This window comes from Coptis chinensis, chromosome 3 (assembly GCF_015680905.1).
Source record: "Coptis chinensis isolate HL-2020 chromosome 3, ASM1568090v1, whole genome shotgun sequence".
NCBI classification, from domain to species: domain Eukaryota; kingdom Viridiplantae; phylum Streptophyta; class Magnoliopsida; order Ranunculales; family Ranunculaceae; genus Coptis; species Coptis chinensis.
Window position 1 is genome coordinate 69,447,378 of NC_141458.1, and position 12,440 is coordinate 69,459,817.

General features: G+C 34.5%; 2 protein-coding genes across 2 annotated transcripts; both read left to right on the plus strand.

Moving 5' to 3' along the window:
• The first annotated feature begins 1,905 nt into the window (after positions 1–1,905).
• On the plus strand, positions 1,906–6,071 carry LOC147510559 (uncharacterized). The gene is made up of 2 exons (XM_086602489.1): positions 1,906–3,276; positions 4,249–6,071. Exons 1-2 carry the CDS (start codon positions 1,932–1,934, stop codon positions 4,416–4,418), a joined length of 1,515 nt encoding a protein of 504 aa, XP_086458615.1. The 5' UTR covers positions 1,906–1,931; the 3' UTR covers positions 4,419–6,071.
• A 1,434-nt stretch (positions 6,072–7,505) lies between these two features.
• Positions 7,506–8,572, plus strand: LOC147510560 (EG45-like domain containing protein). Its single transcript, XM_086602490.1, has 3 exons — positions 7,506–7,728; positions 7,840–8,140; positions 8,291–8,572. The coding sequence occupies exons 1-3, from the start codon at positions 7,611–7,613 to the stop codon at positions 8,295–8,297; spliced, it is 426 nt and encodes a 141-aa protein (XP_086458616.1). The 5' UTR covers positions 7,506–7,610; the 3' UTR covers positions 8,298–8,572.
• Positions 8,573–12,440: the final 3,868 nt, after the last annotated feature.

A 12,440-nucleotide genomic window follows, 5' to 3' on the forward strand; every position in this document is an offset into this window, starting at 1 on the left:
TTGTTTATATTCTCGATATGTTAAATCGTGATTGCATCTTATAGTTGATTCATCTATATGTACCTTTAAACTAATGCCTAAAGTTAGACAAAATATATTTCTTATAATATCGTAATTGAATCTTAAGTGGGAGGTAGCACATATTGGTTTTCCATAGTTTTACACTTACTAATGTGTTTCCTAATGTTTCTTATTATCTTTTTTTTTTTTTTTTTTTTTTTTTTTTGGCAAGCCTATTTTTAAACGAGAACAATAACTCATTGGTGTGGTGGGGTTCGAACCCCAGACCTCTGGTATCATCACCCAAAAGTTTTACCAACTTTTATATTTTGCACCTACAATGTTTCTTGTTATCTAGTTTAAGCAATATGTATAATATATTTGCTTAAGTTCAATTTTACATTTGTGGTTAAGCCTACAATTATATTGTTTTTACTTTTGAAGTAATGTCTATGTCATTACCTTGAAGAATGTTTTTTTTTATTACTTTGATAAAGTTGATGTTTTTTGTTTTTTTTTAAAAATTTGTGTAGGGACTCAGCAAATACCAACCATGAAGAACATTTTGTGACACTTGTTGCATATGTTTAGGTGCAACTGCAGAGTGAGAGCTCTGTAATGAAACAATTTGTAAAGTCTTACGCGTATTTTGTTGTATGTATTATCTTTTTGAACTTATAGGATGTAAATTGTTATGTACTTTTGTTTTTGGATGGTGTTGTACATCTTAGTTTTTTGTAAATATCGAAAACAGGTATGACGTGGAGATATGATTTAATGTTGAAATTATAGAGGAGGCTCTATCAAAATTTTGGATGGTGTTGTACATCTTAGTTTATTGTATGTATTATGTTTTTGGATGATGTTTTACAGGTATAACGTGGAGATATGATTTAATGTTGAAATTACAGAGGAGGCTCTGTCAAAATTTTGAATAGTGTTATACATCTTAGTTTATTGTATGTATTATGTTTTTGGATGATGTTTACAGGTATTACATGGAGATATGATTTAATGTTGAAATTATAGAGGAGACTATAAAAAAATATATATAAATGGAGAAAAAACGAGGTTGATGTACAACTAATTTGATTTTAGTATGATGTTTGGTTGTTTTAGACTTATTTTGTTAATATGTTTTTTGGAATTCTTAAATTTAATAGGTGGAACTTTTTTTCTAACATAGTTTGGAAACTATATCAGAAAATAGAATATTTTGAAAGGATAGTTGAATTATAGATTATTCATGACATAGTCCAAAAAAAAGAAACGAATGAGTAATGATGTGAAATCCAATTGAAAATTTTCATTTACGAATAAAAAATATTAAATTCACTCTCTGTCAGAACCTTGACTGCTACTTGCATGCCATAGACAGTTCCATAGTAACCAGAGCCTACTTTAAAAGAGAAATTTGATGTAACGGTTCTGAGATCCCCATGTGAAAATCACCTCGGTTTCTCTCTTGCTATTTCTCTTAGTAACATTTCAATGGATTCAGAGTTAGCATTGGCCTCTTCTTTTAAAACTTTCACAGCTTTGAAATTGTCAATCACTTTACTATTAATAGAACATAGTATTTCAATCTTTTAACTAAACATGGTTACGTGGTTTGTCTAATCTTTTATCTGAACATTTTAAGTTTTTTTCAAAGTCTTTTAATTTTAGTCCAACTGTGGTGATAAATTTTTTTTTCAAAATAAAATTTATAATTAAATAATAAGATAAGATCATATTTTAGTCCAACAAAATGCTATGCTCCGCTCACGCCCCGACTGCAATGCAGTATGCTAGTATATATCTAAAAGATATAAGGATAAAGATTTCTCTCATACTAAACATTGGGCCTCACTTAACAGCCCAACTCAATTACCCTTTCCTTTTTTCAAAACAAACTTTCAAATATTCAGTATTGGCCGCAAAAATGGGAAATGGAATTCACAAAAAGTTGCAAGAAACTCAGCAGCTACATCCTCTTCTTAAACCCAACTACTATTAATATTAATTCTCTCTCCTCATTTTTCTCCACTTCTCATTTTCTCTCTTTCTACACTTCCTCTAAAACCCTCTCCTTAAACCCCACTTCTCCCCTTCTTAAACCCTCACTAAACCCTAAACCCCATTTCACTACTCATTCTTCTTCGCACTTTCTTTCTCGAAAGTTTATTAGGATTGAAAGATGCAATAGTGTTCAAGAAACTGTTTTATTAGTTAAGAAAGACGAAAACGGTATGGAATTTGAGCTAGATAGAATGGGTTTAGTTTTAAATGTTGGTTTAGTTAGTGATATTTTTAAGGGATTGAATACAGAGGGTGTTTCCGGTTTGCGTTTTTTTAATTGGGTAAGAGAGAAACAAGTTTCGTTTTATCGTAATTCTGACTTTTGTAGTTTAATTATTGATAATATTGGAAGAATGGAGGATTATGATTTGATGTTTTTGTTATTAAAGGAGTTTAGTGAGGAGAAACTTTGTTTAACGGAAAAGGCATTTGCGTTTATACCGGTTTGTTGTTCTAATTATGATTTGAGTAGAGGTTATGTGATAAGGATTATTGAAATGTTGAATAAGGTTGGCGGGTCTTGTCGTAATTCGGGGATTTTTGGGTTGATTAAGATGTTGTGTAGTTTGAATGCATTTGATTTAGGTATGTTTGTGATGGAGGAAACGGCAAGGAGAACTTCTTATTATAATGTTTTGATTTGGGCAAAGTGTCGGAGTTGTAGTTTTCAAGATGCTTATGTCTTGTTTGATGAGATGAGGAGATTTGGGTGTGATCCTAATGCGAATTCTTATAATTATTTACTTGGTACTCTATGTAAGAATTCGAGAACTGTGGAATCTTTTAAACTGTTCGGAAAAATGGAAGAATTCGGTTATGTTCCTGATGAAGTAACTTTTGAAGTGATTATTTGTCATGCGTGTAGACTAGGGAGATTGGATTTTGCTGTCGAGTTTCTTAATCAGATGATGTCAAGAGGTATTGAACCTCGACATACAACTCATGCAGCTTTCATTAAGGGATATTTTTACGGGAATAGATTTGTGGAGGCATACAAGTATGTGGTCGATATGTGTGACAAGTACAAGTCTTCTGGTAATGTAAATTACAGTTTGCTCGCAAGCCTTCTTCACAAAAGTAGAAGGGTTGTAGAAGCCCGAGAGATTCTTGTTGATATGATGGAGAAAGGACTCAAGCCCAACTTTCCTGTGTATATTAAAGTATTGAAGGATCTCCACAAGTCAGGTTTGGGGTATTTGGTTGCGGATTTAAAGAGTAGGTTTTCCAAGTTCAAATAAGGATGAAAGCTGTTTAATAAGCTTTGAATTTTCGTGTAATTGTTGGGATGTTCATTTTTTTCAATCCTGCAATGTACTGCTGAAATAGAAGGATTTACAGCTCGACTGTGGAGTATTGATTCTTTGAAAGCATACATGAATTTACTTTGCTGAAAGGAACACATGAATTTCCACTGTATCCTTTACTTTCGCAGTCTCAATTTATATTTGTTGAGTTTCTCATATTTTCCATCTTATATGCTTCACTTCTGGTGGAGGCATTTTGTATATATATCTGGGGTCTGATGATGGTAAAGGAGTGGAAGGCACATTCATGGTAAGTGGAGGTACTACGTGGGAGGGGCTATCTTACTTTAAAGAAAATTTTCATTTTGACGAATTCAAACGATTTGAAGACTTCTGTGGGTCATTTTTTCAAGGTAGTTGCAGCTTTTTCTGAAACAGGATTTAGGGGTAGACTAGTTAGTAGTTACTGGGACAAGCAATGCCTTTGGGCCACTCTCTTCTAAAACAGAAAATTTGTGCAAGATTGACTGGGACACCTAGCACACCCTTGGTTTCTTTTTTCTTAACTCTTTCAAACATGCTTAGCCCAAGATCCTAATTCATGAAGTAGCTGGCCTTATTGCTTTACTCTAAACTTTTATCCTTCAGTTCAGTTAGTAATATATTTGTAGATCGTAATCTAGTATCCCTTAACTTATAGTATCAGTTCATAGCGGAACTTATATAATATCTTCTACTGTTTGTTTTATCTTCGATAATTGATTCAAAATATGCAAAAGTAGATAAGTGCACCTATGATTTCACCTTAATATTCTCATTAACTGGTGTGTTGCCAATGTATAAAGAATGTACTATCTAAACTGGTAATTGATCTGAGTTTTGCAATTGACTTGAAACAATACTAATGACATCATTTTATTTTCCCCTTTCTGAATTTCTGCAGAAGTTCAAATCCAAGTCTGCCAGGAGAGCAAGATGCCAGAAGATAGAACGACACATTCAAAAACGAAAGAATTCCCTAATAGTATAAAGATACCTTCTCCAGGATGTACACTTTCAAGGATGAGCTCGCACATGTCGGTCCTAGCAAAGGGCGCTTTGGCATACCCATAACCATCGGTTCCTAGCGGGGTATTCCTGGTTCCAGTTCTTCATTATTTACACATTTTTTAATGGTCTTATTAAAAAATGTGTACTAAAAACACAAAAATACTGCACGAACGAGTCACTTTTTAAATATTGATATAAGTAATTATGTCATTTAATAATAAGTTAATTAAAATCATATATTTAAGGTTGTAAGCTATATTTTTATATTATTTATAATATTAAATATTATGAAAATTACATGTTACACTAATAAATAAAATTTAATAATATATAAATGAACGTTTTGAGTTTTTGTATTTTTTATTTCAATATTTTTAATGTTAAAAGTATGATAAATAACGTTTGGTACTAGTCCGGTTCCAGTTCCGGTTCTAGTTTGGTTTTTTTGTTTAAAAAACCATTCGGTTCCAGTTCTATATTGTCCGGTTTTTTTGGTACCCATTTTTAAACGGTTCCTAAAAATAGGAACTGGAATCATGATTTTTTTTTATTGTTCCTGTTTCGGTTAAACATGTATCCATCGACACCTTTAGTAATGTAGATTAAATTGGCAGAAGTTTTAGTTAAATAAAATCTACACTTTATAGAACTCTAAAAGTCACACCTTTTATTAAATCTCACTCAATAATTAATAAATACAAAACACAACTCCCCCAAACCAAAATACAAGCTTTTATTTATATTAATAACAATAAATCAGCAACTAAACTAGTGGGCTCATGACTCATGGGTTTGGACTCGACTAGATGTCCACATCACTCTCCAGGTTGAAGAAGCTTGACTACAAGTTTGTTGACATGAAAACCCACCAATATACAAAAGCTCTTCAAACTTCAAACTTCAAACTTCAAACTTGTATACGTCACCCTCCTATGGTTCTGATGAATTTGACCTCGAATCTTGCCCAAATATCAGCTCAAACGAATAACATGACACCACAATGTTGCTAGTACTCCTTTCTTGAAACACAATGGATACTGGAAGTCACGAAGTATGTGTTGAAGTGTTTTGTGGTTGCGAGCAAAAACTTTCTCAAAATTGGTTAGAAAAGGATCAATATAACCACCACTTTGTGCTTGTTGAATCGAAGGAATAAGACATTTATAGATCTGGTCAGCAGGACGTCTTTGTTGCAAATGAAGGTGATGAACTTGCTGATTTCGTTTGTTATCACGCTCAAGACATGACACAACAATTTCATAAATTCCTTCATTCTCTTTGTTGTCATCGACAACAACCAGTATTTTACGTTGGGCTATAAAAGCTCCACCATAGCCTCCCTAAGTCGACTAGTCGCTTCTTCTAATTGATCAAACATGTTTTGTATTAAGACTTTTCTCCACTCTTCTAATTAAGCAACCCGTATTCTAGGGCTTAATATGAATCTATGAGTTCTCCATGAATTTTTCATCTCTAATGTTGTAGACATATCTTGATTTGCAAGAGTAAAATTGGATTCACAGTGAATAATAACGGGGGTGAACAGTATTGTGAATAGTGTTTCTGCACAAATCTCCTAAAAAACAATCTGCTCCGATACCAAATAATGTAGATTAAAGCAGCGGAAATAACACTTAATGAAAATCTACACTTTATAGAACCTTAAAAGTCTCACATTTTATTGAATCTTACTCAATAATTCATAAACACAAAACACAACTCTCCCAAATCTAAATACAAGTCTTTATTTATACTAATAACAATAAAGCAGCAACTAAACTAGTGAGCTCACGACCCATGGGTTTGGACTTGGCTAGATGCCTCAGCCATCTAGTCAAGTCCATCCATCTAGCAAAATAAACCCCGATAGTTGGCCCTATTCAACATTCACATCTTTAACCGTAAGTCTCAATCATTAACCGGTGACATTTATTTCATGGTATTATGATTTTTCTTTTCGGATTGTCAGATAAACTATAAGTGTTACATCGTCTGGAACTTAACACAAATTTACCTCCATTAGTACTTGTATATTTTCTTGCGCTGCTAAGTTCATGCAAAATATAGCTAGGCTTTTCTTATCTAAACTATTATAAAAATCACGACTCTTATATACAGTCTCGCAACAGTAAAAAAATAATTTTTTTATGTAACTCTCAATCTTTTCAATCTTATTATTTTGCCCCCATGTATTTTTTAAATACCAATAGTAGTCTCTATAATATATAGTAATAATAGTTGGAATAGAAGAATAAATATAAAACTAAAAAAGATATAAATCATCACCAACTGGGAGGTCTTACTAATATGGTGTTATTTCGCACGTGCATGACTCTAGTCAAATTTAAAGTTCATGGTGTGTTTGACTTGTGGGAATTGTTTCCGCAATTCATAAAAATTTAGGTCGATCTAGCGTCTTTTCGTTTGCTCTACTTTGTTATTGATACATCAATCCATAAGTAAAAGTGGTCAACTGTCAATTGAATATCGCTTCAGGTATTATGGTGTAATACCAACATCAATTTTGCTATAAGTCATTTCGTTTTTAATGTACCAAATTTTGGTAGTAATCAGTGTACCCAATTTTTAATTTTCTATAACCGGCCGGTTATTCTGTCATAATAACAGTTGTATCTCACAATCTAACTAAAATCCTATAGATCTAACAATTAACTTTAGCAAGGTATATCTAGTGAAATTGGGCTTTAAGAAATAGTGGACTTCTTCCCAAAATTGTACTATGTTATATTGCCAGTTTCAAAAAGAGTACACTTCCGAGCATTGCCTGCAATGGGCTGGCATGACCCTTGGGGTTGTTCCAAGTGTTCTATTGTTCGAGCTCTTGAATGGGTGGAGAGGGAAGCAAGGGTTATGGATAGATATTAAGGGAAGAGAGTTGTAAATAAGAGCTGTAGACTTCTTCCAAAACATTGGGCAAAAGAAAAAAATTGGTATGGCCCAATCATCATCAAGCCTTAGCTTTGGGCTGACTCAATTGGTTAGCTTCTATTTTAATTTTTAACGGCCCCTATTTTATGGAGTTCACACTTGCTAAATTGAGTCATACAATTCAGCACAGGTCCCACAGCCGTACAAATTGGACTCGTATTTTTAAGGATTTCGATCCTACGTACTTGTTAAGTTGTTATTTTTCGTAATAGTTGGCTAATATTTAAATGAGAAGGAATATATTCCCATAAAATGTAGAGAATACAAGACTCTTCATCTACTTGATTGCCTCATAATTTTACCAAAATGTCAAAGCTTCATCTTCTCCTTCTTCAATGGCTATTGTTTCTCTCTTTTGCAGAGCTCTTTCATGTCTCTCACGGGGACGTTGGCACCGCAGCAAAATACAGCCCCCCCTACTTACGTAAGTATTGCAACAAAAAAGAAGTTATATTAACGTGTCATTGTATATATATTAATGCCATTTACTTGATCTAGAATTTAAATAATGTTTTTCTCTATGCACTGGATTCAGCTACCGCTTGTTATGGCAGTGATGCAAGTCTGGTTCCATCAAATGCTATGTTTGCATCGGCCAGTGAGGGCATATGGAACAATGGGGCTGCATGTGGTAGACAATATTTGGTGAGATGCCTAAGTGCAGCAGAGCCTCGTACTTGTGTTGAAGGTCAGACAATTCAGATTAGGATTGTGGATCGTGCCTCTACTTCGCTCTCTAGACCATCTAATGCTGGTGCCACAATGGTACTTACGGATACAGCATTTGCGATGATTGCAGCTGCTTCGGCTTCAGTGATCAACATAGAATTTTCACAGTGAGTCTTCTGTCTCCACCTTTTAGTAACTTGATTCATTTGTTAACTTATATTAGATTTGTATAGAATTATCGGTATATGGTAGTTTTGATCAATTTCTGGGTTCAAGTTTTACTTAAAGTTATTGGAATGATGTTTCTCCTTATGCAGAATTTGATAAGATGTAGTTCAAAGAAGGTTCTATTGGCCGGTGAAGGCTGATGATCCAGTTTCTTGATCTTTCGTAAGCTATGTATCTAGAAGCTTTTGAGTTTGGGAGAGAAAAAGTCGTGCACTTTATTGTTGGTCGATATGACGATATCTAATTGGTTTTGTAATTAAGTTTCTGTTTGTTGTAAAATTGACTTGGGACCACCTGTCAAATTCAGACCTCTAGATGAATATTGAAATAAGATTTTAAAGTATGAAGGATCATATTGATGTTTCTGTCAATCAATGTTCTACGTTGCATGTGCCCTTAACTTTCTACTTTAGTTTGTAAGCTCTTGGCGTCTTGGATTAGGTCGTTGAACAATTAAATCCAAAGTCCACACCAAGTCACCTCGTAGGTGTGAAAACATGAAAATCTATGTTCTATGACAATGATGCCAATGATATTTAAAGGTACGTGACTTAGTCAAGCTGGTTAGAACAGTCGGTTTCTAAACCATAGTTCGGGATTTCGGAATTATCTAGGAGTGGAACTCGGGTGGGTTGGGTCGGATTGAGGCTAACCCGAGCCCAATTCAAGTTTCAAATGCTTCAACCCAAGTTCGGGACCAAGTTCTAGTCGGTTTTTAAATTTTCAGTCCAAACCCAACTCGGGTTGGGTTGGGTTAGTCAAGTTTCTCGGGTTTCAATGTTAAACAGTGAAGAATTCAACGCCTTTTCACTGTTAAATAAATAAATTAATAGGTAAATAACACTGAAATTCAATATTCTAACTAAATCAAAGAGATTTAATTATTTGAAAGGGAAACTAACTCGATTGATTAAATTATTCTTTCTAAAATTGATATTCTCAACTTTATTTTTTTACAGTAATAAATCCTTATAAGAAAACAATATTGTTAGAATTAAATAGCATTAGAGAGAACACCACACTAACTTAAGTAAATTGAATAATGGAGAGAGAGAGATCTTACTAATTAAGTCCCCATGAATGGGAGGAAGTTACCTTTATATATAACTAGGTAATCTCTTTTCATAGGATAAACATATATGGGGAGGTGTCCCATATGGGCTCAATAGTGGGCATTCATATAGGCCCACGGATTTCATAACACTCCCCCTTGGATGTCCACCATTTTTGTGAAAATTATGGTGGATGCATCTTTTGTAGCATTCTTCTGGATGCTCTATAACTATCTAATGACAGTTGCCTCATTAAAACCTTTCTAAGGAAAACCCAGTGGGAAAAACTAAAGCGAAGGAAAAAGAGTACAACATTACTTAGAATCATTGTGACTTGCTTAATACTGCCTCATTAAAACCTTTACTAGGAAAACCCAGTGGGATAAAACCTAGATAAGGGAAAAAAGTACAGTGCATATGTCCTGGGACACATTCTTCAAGATGCTCCCCATGTTCTATTACTCCCCCTGATAAAGACAAGTCTTTATATGGCTTGGTGGTGAACTCTACGCATGCCGATCTCATATACAAGCTTTTGAAATGTATGCTTCAGTAGTGATTTAGTGAAGAGATTAGAAAAGCTGTCACTGGAACGAACTTGCTCGACCTTAATCTGCTTCTTCTTCTGAAGCTGGTGAGTGTAAAAGAATTTTGACTCAATGTGTTTTGTCCTGTCTCCTTTTATAAATCTCTCTTGAATCTGGGCTATACAACCTGCATTATCCTCATAAATAATGTTGTGAACACCTGTTATAGAAGGTAATTGACAATAACTACGAATATGCCCAATTAATAACCTTATCCATACACATTCACGACTAGCTTCATGAAGAACTAAAATTTTAGAGCGGTTAGAGGAAATTGCCACTAAAGTTTGTTTAATGGAACGCCAACAAATGGCAGCATTACCACTAAGAAATACATAACCTGTTTGGGAGCGACACTTGTGAGGATCTGACAGAAATCCTGAATCTGCATATCCCACAAACTTAGAACCTTTAGAATCCTTTGAGTAAAACAAACCTAAATCTGTAGTTCCACATAAATATCTTAAAACATGTTTTACGCCGTTCTAGTGTCTTTTAGTAGGCGCTGAGCTGTACCTGGCTAACAAATTTACAGAAAAAGAAATGTCCAGTCTAGTGCATTGTGCTAGATACATTAATGTACCAATTGCACTCAAGTATGGTACTTCAAGACCCAATACTTCTTCATTTTCTTCTTTGGGGCGATATGGGTCTTTCTCTGTGTTTAGTGACTGGATGACCATTGGGGTACTTAATGGATGTGCCTTGTCCATATGGAAATGTTTCAAAACATTCTCGGTGTAATTAGTCTGGTGGACTAATACACCACTAGAACTTCTCTCGATCTGCAAGACGAGACAAAGTCTTGTTTCCCTAAGGTTTTTCATCTCAAATTCCTTCTTTAGGTATTGAGTAGTTATCTCGAGCTCTTCCAGAGTTCCAATCAAATTTATGTCATCCACATAAATGACTAGTATTGCAAATCCATTTAAGGATTTCTTTACAAAGACACATGGGCAAATTTCATTGTTTGCATACCCTTTCTTAGACAAATATTCACTACGACGATTGTACCACAATCTTTCAGATTGTTTCAAACCATACAATGAACGTCTTAGTTTGATTGAGTACATACTCCTTATCTTGAGCTCTTCCAGACTTCCAATCAAATTTATGTCATCCACATACGGCTAGTATTGCAAATCCATTTAAGGATTTATCTATAAAGACATATGGGCAAATTTCATTGTTTGCATGCCCTTCCTTAGACAAATATTAACTAAGAGGATTGTACCACAATCTTCCAGATTGTTTCAAACCATACAATGAACGTCTTAGTTTGATTGAGTACGTACTGCTTGATTTTGCTTCAGGCAAACCAAATCCTTCAGGGATTTTCATGTAAATATCTTTGTCTATATCCCCATACAAGTAGGTAGTCACTACATCCATGAGTCTCATATCTAAGCTTTCGGAAACTGCTAAACTTATTAGATATCTAAAAGTTGTAGCGTCCATAACAGGAGAGTATGTTTCTTCATAATCAATCCTAGGTTTCTACATAAAACCTTGTGCCACAAGACGTGCCTTATATCCAGAAATTTCATTTTTCTCATTTCGTTTTCGAACAAACACCCATTTGTCCATTTGTAACCTACAGGGTTAACACCTTCTGGGGTTTGTACTATAGGTCAAAATACACCACGTTTATTGAGAAACTCTAATTCTGCCTTGATAGCAGCTTCCCATTTTGGCCAATCAGATCTTTGTAGACATTCTTTTATAATACGTGGTTCAGTTTCGTCAATGCCCTTGGATATTTCAGTAGCTACCGTATATGCAAATACGTCATCGATGGTCATATCCTTTCTGTCCCACACTTCTCCCGAATATGCATGGAATATTGAAATCTCATCATTTTCTGGTACCAGTTCCTCTTTAGGGGTTTCCATAGTTAATTCGTTCATAACCTCTATTGAGATTTTAGAGAAAGTGGGTGTTTCGCGCATAACTGTCCTTCTGGAGTGTTTTGCACAACTTCTTCTAGAGTATTATTAGGGCATAATTTTTCAGTGGACCTCCTCTTTCGGGGAGCCAAGTCTTTGGAGCCTATAGATCTGCCACGCTTCTGGCGTGCAACAGATTCTTTTGCAGCTATATTCAAATTTTGTCCAACGGGGACATTAATCTTAGCAGGTGTATTCATAGCTGGAACATGTGACCTAGTCAATTTTTCTGCATCATTGAATGCATCAGGCAATTTATTTACAATTTCTTGTAGATGCAATATTCTCCTAACCTCATATTCACACTGAGGAGTTCTAGGATCTATATGAAACAGAGTGGGAGTATTCCACTTCAATTCTCGTCGTTCTTCTGGAATGGGTTGTCCTGTTAGGACAAGACGTTCTTCAAGAACTTTCTTATCTCCCCCTAACGGTGGGAATACTGTCTCATCAAAATTCGATCCATACATTTTTAGAGAAAAACATAGAAAAATAAATTAATTAATGTAACCTAGACAGTCACAGAATAATAACTATTTCATTCTAATTCCAAATTCAAAATAATATCGAGAAAGAAAAAATGGACGTTTTGTGCCATGAACTTTGCTGGTTTTATCAATTTGGGCCAATAACTTTTTTTTTACCAAATTGGAC